At 37.8% G+C, this 7317-nt stretch overlaps 2 protein-coding genes across 2 annotated transcripts; both read left to right on the top strand.

Moving 5' to 3' along the window:
* Positions 1 to 544: 544 nt before the first annotated feature.
* On the top strand, positions 545 to 1531 carry LOC105729739 (olfactory receptor 11H6). The gene has a single exon (XM_012470655.2). It carries the CDS (start codon positions 608 to 610, stop codon positions 1529 to 1531), a length of 924 nt encoding a protein of 307 aa, XP_012326078.3. The 5' UTR covers positions 545 to 607.
* A 4350-nt stretch (positions 1532 to 5881) lies between these two features.
* Positions 5882 to 6826, top strand: LOC105729750 (olfactory receptor 11H7). The gene is given in 1 exon segment (XM_012470665.3): positions 5882 to 6826. A coding segment is annotated over 1 exon segment (945 nt).
* Positions 6827 to 7317: the final 491 nt, after the last annotated feature.

Raw genomic sequence — 7317 nt, 5'->3', positions numbered from 1 at the left:
CCATTTTATAGATTCCTAAGGGTTCTGCAGCTCCTCCCTGAGAGTAGCAAAAGGAAGGGAGCTGAAGACGCCCCAAAGTTTTATTCCTATATGCTTTTTATTGGACTTCTACATGTGAAGCTCTAAGAAGGCAATTTAATATAGCAGCTATTTTTACTTCAGATTTATATTCAATTTTGCTTTAAAGTAAAAGGATGTGTCCAAAGTTTATATTTATATGTAGAGTATCTAAGGGGCGATGATTTTACCATTAAACATGATGTATTACTGAGACTCAGGGTTATAGAAACATTTGAAATGAAATGTGATTTGTTCCAAGTCAGTCTCCAAAGAGGCCAGTGTATCTAGGCGATTCTGGCTTTGTACATGTGTTTAAGTGAACCCTTCAAATCTCTTTGAACTTCAGTCACCCTGTCTGTGAAAGAGAAGGGTAAAGAATACATCCTTGCAGCAAAAAGGGTCATTAGGAAGATCAAATGAGATAATGTATATAAAAATGTTTAGTTCATCATCCAGCGTGAGTTAGCAAAATCTCCAAATATTCCTTATTATTCATTCTTTGATTACTTCTGTTTTTCTAACAGCTTTGGGACCCCAGAACAGAACAATGCATTTCGTGACTGAGTTTGTCCTCCTGGGTTTCCATGGTCAAAGGGAGATGCAGAGCTGCTTCTTCTCATTCATCCTTGTTCTCTATCTCCTGACACTGCTAGGGAATGGAGCGATTGTCTGTGTGGTGAAATGGGACAGGCGGCTCCACACACCCATGTACATCCTCTTGGGAAATTTTGCCTTTCTAGAGATCTGGTACGTTTCCTCCACTGTCCCAAACATGCTAGTCAATATCCTCTCTGAGACTAAAACCATCTCCTTCTCTGGCTGCTTCCTGCAATTCTATTTCTTTTGTTCACTGGGTACAACAGAGTGTTTCTTCTTATCACTTATGGCTTATGATCGGTACCTGGCCATCTGTCGCCCATTACACTACCCCTCCATCATGACTGGGAAGTTCTGTGTAATTCTGGTCTGTGTATGCTGGGTAGGCGGATTTCTCTGCTATCCAATCCCCATTGTTCTGATCTCCCAACTTCCCTTCTGTGGGCCCAACATCATTGACCATTTTGTGTGTGACCCAGGCCCATTGTTTGCACTGGCCTGCATCTCTGCTCCTTCCACTGAGCTCATCTGTTACACCTTCAACTCAATGATTATCTTTGGGCCCTTCCTCTCCATCTTGGGGTCTTACACTCTGGTCATCAGAGCTGTGCTTCGTATTCCCTCTGCTGCTGGTCGAACTAAAGCTTTCTCCACATGTGGGTCCCACCTAATGGTGGTGTCTCTATTCTATGGAACCCTTATGGTGATATATGTGAGCCCAACATCAGGGAATTCAGCAGGAATGCAGAAGATCATCACTCTGGTATACTCAGCAATGATTCCACTCTTAAACCCCCTTATCTACAGTTTCCGGAACAAAGACATGAAAAATGCTCTGAAGAGAGTCCTGCGGTTAACAGTTAGCCAAAACTGAGATATCTTTGAAAAAGAAGCCAAATTGGTCACCTCTGATTTTAACTTTTTATAACTATAGAGAGTAGCTTTAGTAGTATGTTCTGGCTCACCCTCAGGTAGACAGACTTATCTTTCACAGTTTCTTAGCAGTTCAAGTTCAGCTTATGAATTATAAATACCAATGTTCAATAAAACATTTTAAACATATGTGGCCTCACTGAGTAGTTATGTGGTGGATGGGTGCATATATACATATATCATTTTTCTGTGATGTATCTTTGCTAGTTTTAACCTTAGCTGACAGAAGAAATCAGTTGTATATGTACCCAAGCCTTTCAAAAAAGTGAGATCTGACTAGGCACAGTGGCTCATGCCTGTAATCCCAGCACTTTGAGAGGCCAAGGCTGGAGGATCACCTAAGATCAGGAGTTCAAGACCAGCCTGGGCAACATGATAAAACCCCATCTCTACTAAAAATACAAAACTAAGCCAGGCATGATGGTGCACACCTATAATCCTAGCTACTGAAAAGGCTGAGGCATGAGAATTTCTCGAACCTGGGAGGTGAAGGTTGCAGTGAGCTGATATCATGCCACTGCCCCACAGCCTGCATGGTAGAGCAAGACTGCATCTCAAAAAAAAAAAAGAGTGAAAACTTTTCAATTCAGAAAAATGTTTTTTTTCTGAAATAGAGTTTCACTCTTGTTGCCCAGGCTGGAGTACAATGGCACAGTCTCAGCTCACTGCAAACTCCACCTCCCAGGTTCAAGTAATCCTCTTGCCTCAGTCTCCCAAGTAGCTGGAATTACAGGTACCCACCACCACATCTGCTTATTTTTGTATTTTTAGTAGAGACAGGGTCATTTTTGTATTTTTAGTACAGACAGGGTTTCACCATGTTGGCCAACCTGATCTCAAACTCCTGACCTCAGTGATCCACCAGCCTTGGCCTCACATAGTGCTGGGATTACAGGCATGAGCCACCATGCCCAGCCAGAAAATAAACATTCTTAAAGAATATTTGTGTGTCAAGAGGCCACCAGAAAAAACCTAGTAATAGACATCTTTCATTGTTTGAGGTTGTCTTTCACACCAAGAAAAGAACATGCTTTAAACCTCTATGCTTCGTACATCTATCCCTTAGAAAGGAAAACCAAACTCTTTGCCATTCAAAGCCTTCACTCTCTAATAGACTGGTCCATTCAGTTTCTTTTCCTAGAGATACACTGTACAAGTCTTCCACTTCATGATGATCAGTCCTCAAACATATTCAGTCCCAACTGGGCATCTTTACTCACAGTACTTCCTCTCTTAATTAGTTGTGGCAACCCCAATATCACTTATAATATGGAACAATGCCCTAAACATATTTTTATTTGTACCCAGCAGTTTCCATGTCAAATTGGCACCACAGGAACACATTTAATCTAGGGCTTTACCTATTCCATAGCATAAAACCACATACTGTTTGAGCACAAACTTAAGGAGACCATGGAGTTTCCTCAGAGTTAATGTAACACATTATTTTTAATAATCCCTATAGGAAATGTTAACAAAAATATCAATTAACCTCCCAGGCAAGATGTATAAAGGTCCCTAGGGACAGCACAGAAAGTTACAGAATCACTGGAACATGAAGGGACACCTGAGAATTCTCCACAGTGGCTCAAATGAGGCATAAATTAAGACCAACACATAGTTTCAACACCCTCAATGAGAAACAAACCATTAGAATCTTAGGGTGCAAGAAAAATGAAATAAGCCACTGTCTCACCCAGGACTTCCATATTAGAGCCAATGAAGGAGAGAGTCCTTGTGGCCCCCTTTCAGGCCCTCTACAAGATGATCTAGGAAAGCTTCCTGGTATGCTGGTATGTAGAAGAGATCTTCTTTGTTGGGCGTTGCTGCTGTTATACACCACAGATGGACTACTTGCCTATACATTTGTTCATTCCACATGCTCCAGAGATTGAGTATCAAAGAATATTGGTTTGTCTTTCAGCTCGAAAACCAAAAGAAAAAAAAGGAAAAAAAAAATCCCTCAGAGTGTTTAGATCACCATGCAATTCACTTTCCAAAATAAATGCACTAGTCATCCACAGGTCTTTCCCTTCTCAGGAAGTGCCTGAGGCACCAGGAATGCTATGAATTTTGTAGAGATTTTGAGCTTAATAGTATGGAACTAGCTTTATCCACTGGGACTAAAACCTAAAGAAAATTGAATTTTTTTTTAAATCTTCTCTCTCAGTTTTCCTCTCTCTGTCCATTCCATTACTTGCTCTGCACCTTCAGAAGTGATATTTAAAAAGAAGAAAGGATAAAAATCAAATCAATGTTTTTGAGGACTAAGATCTCACATAGATTTAGTGATGAATATATTAGAAATTGTTTCTTACAAGTATGTTGGAAATTATCTGTGAAATTTATTTACCATACTTTCCCTATGGCTAATAATTTTTCTGCAAGGTTTTTGTTTGTTTGTTGTTTTCAATGTCAATGAAAGTAGTCTAAGCTTAAAGAAGGAGCTCAGACTTGTGCATTTTGATTTTGGGTCAAAGTCTGTGAATCTGAGTTCAAAATCATGTTTCTTCTCTGTTCCAAGGATAAGTGGCTGCTCTCTGCATCACTGCTTTCCAGTCTTGTTGAGGAGAGGGGTTTCTTGCTTGGAAAGGAGGAGAATATTTAGAGGATCCATATAGGGGAACCATTCTTTCATGGTGTCTTACAAAAATGGCCCTCAATGTAGGTTTAGCTTAGTTCTTCATAATCATCCTAGTTAAAAAAATTAAAAATCACTGATCCCCATCTTGCAGTTTCTTTCTTTTTGGCTTCTTGTCCACCAGACTACAACCTTCTGCAAAACCAGCTCTATGAAAAGGTTTATGTTTCCTTCTAACATAATAGATTCATAGTTCACCTTGTGCATTACTAACTTGTGGGGCCTGCAACAGCTGTATGATCATAAATGTATTTCTTATTTAATATAACCTCACTGAATAGGAGGGGTTTTTTTCTATTTGATTATGTTCAGTATTATGTATATATAGTACTATAAATACTATATATATGCATATACACACACAATATATGTGTATATGTGTATATGTGTATATGTGTATATGCATATATATGTGTATATGCATATATATAGTATTTATAGTACTATATATACACACATATATAAAATACATATACAACTTCTATCAAATACTATATATGTGCTATTTTTGAGAAAAATCTAAGGCAAATCATCTTCTCATCAATCAAAACAGTTAAAGGTATCTTGTTAAAATTTTTCTGAAGAGTCCCCTATGTTAAAGCTATCATTTACTCTTTTCTTGAAGTTCTATTTGATTCTTGAAAATATGTCTTCTTTGGTGATGGTGTTTTAAAGAAAACAAACCAAATTTTGGAAAATGAGTAAATAATTATTTTTGAAATACCAACTTTGATTCTCTTGTATCTTTTTTTGAATATTTGGAGGCTATTTTTTTACATATACTAAAGAAAGATCTTCTAAATAGTGAAGTTTTCAGAAAATTCTAGCAAAAGTAATAAGAGGAGCTTTAGAAGAAAATATCTCAGTAACTGTAGTTTTATTCTCTAAAATATCTTATATGTTATCTTTAATGAAATATTTATTTTTAAATGCATATGGAGCATGATAAATTATAATGTAAAATTAATCACCAGGAAATGAATAATTGTGACGTTTTATTGCTAAAAGCAAATGATTAAATACCAAACTGTAAATAAGCTGTAGTACAATATAAATGTCTCTAACTAGGAAAAAGCAAAATATATAAAGAATTTTATCATCTAAATATCCTGGTTGATTTTCTCTTGGTATCACTAAAAAGAAAAGTTGGAAGAAAATAAATAGTCCTAAAATAAAAATAGCTCCAGAAAGAAAGTATATGAAATAATGTCAAATCGCAAACCACTCAAAGCTGTCAAAAGTCTCAGATTTGAATATATTTAAAATGATGGCATGTGTCTTCATATTTTGAAGTGAAGAGCACTAAGTAATTGCTATATATGAACATCTTTTACTGAAAAACAAATTAGATATAAAATAAACCATTTTTGCCTCTATTTCAAGAATTTTTTTATATCAAAAGAAGATGAAATGTTGATTTTTGTCCATTGCCACAGAAAATTCAAACAGCCTGGAGTTTACAAGAATCAGAGCCAAAGAACTCATTCAAGAAAGATAAATCAGGGTTTGCTTAAGGATTTTTTTAGAATATCCAATATATTCACCTGAAAGAGTCAAACTCCTTATCCCCCCAAAAAAGCTTTAAGATGCCTCATCAGCAAAGTAAATTGTCATTGCCTATCTGTGTTCTCTCCACAGTCTGGGGGAACCATGAATAACTCACAGATATCTACTGTGACACAGTTTGTCTTGTTGGGCTTTCCTGGTCCCTGGAAAATTCAGATCATCTTTTTCTCAATGATTTTGTTGGTCTACATCTTGACTCTGACTGGGAATATGGCCATCATCTGTGCAGTGAGGTGGGACCACCGGCTCCATACACCTATGTACATACTCCTGGCCAACTTCTCCTTCCTAGAGATCTGGTATGTGACGTGCACAGTCCCCAACATGCTGGTAAATTTTTTTTCCAAAACCAATACCATATCCTTCTCTGGATGCTTCACTCAGTTCTACTTCTTCTTTTCCCTGGGCACAACTGAATGCTTCTTCCTCTGTGTCATGGCTTATGATCGGTACCTGGCCATCTGCCACCCTCTTCACTATCCCTCCATCATGACTGGTCAGCTCTGTGCCATTTTGGTATCTCTTTGTTGGCTCATTGGTTTCCTTGGACATTCCATTTCCATTTTCCTCATTTCTCAACTACCTTTCTGTGGTCCCAACATCATTGATCATTTTCTGTGTGATGTAGACCCACTGATGGCATTGTCCTGTGCCCCTACTTACATCATAGAGCATGTGTTCCATTCTGTGAGCTCTCTTTTCATCATCCTCACCATGGTGTACATCCTTGGGTCCTATACCTTAGTACTCAGAACTGTGCTTCGGATTCATTCTTCAGCTGGATGGCAAAAGGCCTTCTCTACCTGTGGATAGCACTTGGTTGTGGTGTCTCTGTTCTATGGAACCATAATGGTGATGTATGTGAGTCCCACATCTGGCAACTCAGTTGCTATGCATAAGGTTATCACACTGATATATTCTGTGGTAACACCTGTCTTAAACCCTCTCATCTACAGCCTTCGCAACAAGGACATGAAATATGCCCTCTATCATGTCTTCTGTGCAATGAGAATTATCCAGAGCTCATGAATAGGTTTTTTTAATAACTCAGTAACTCTCTAGGCAATTGGAAGAATAATCCTCGTCTTTTAACACAAACTGACTTGGTTTTATTCATGGTCATCACAGTCCTTTTGTACAAGCAAAACTTCATGTATCTAATCATATTTTGATGAGCTTCTAGTTTCAGAAATGTGTTCCATGGGAGCAAGTTGGCCCCAACATATGGTAAAAATAACACTTTAAAATCTTAATATCTATTTCCAGAAAGGTTTTTACTTTGGTGTGCAGTATTGTTTGTGAACATAGTTGTCTATCACTTCTTTAAAAAAGACACAATATGCCTGTTGTCCTGGATGTTTGGTGACACATCACTGTATACACTAAGATACACTTAGAGATTGTAAATTCAGTTTCACAATTCTTAATTCATCATCCTTATCAACAGTGTACAAGGGGAGGCTGGAAGTTAGATTTACAGAGAGTTTTAGGATGCAGTCCTGCTAAGTGAAGTGAGGGTC

This window comes from Aotus nancymaae, unplaced genomic scaffold (assembly GCF_030222135.1).
Source record: "Aotus nancymaae isolate 86718 unplaced genomic scaffold, 86718_ANA_hifiasm-v0.15.2.pri h1tg000011l, whole genome shotgun sequence".
Classification (NCBI taxonomy): Eukaryota; Metazoa; Chordata; class Mammalia; order Primates; family Aotidae; genus Aotus; species Aotus nancymaae.
The sequence above is the reverse complement of the archived record's forward strand: the minus strand, read 5'-3'. Positions and strand labels throughout refer to the sequence as shown.

Coding starts and splice junctions, on each gene's coding strand:
- LOC105729739 (XM_012470655.2), top strand. CDS start 608: ATGCATTTCGTGACTGAGTTTGTCCTCCTGGGTTTCCATGGTCAAAGG.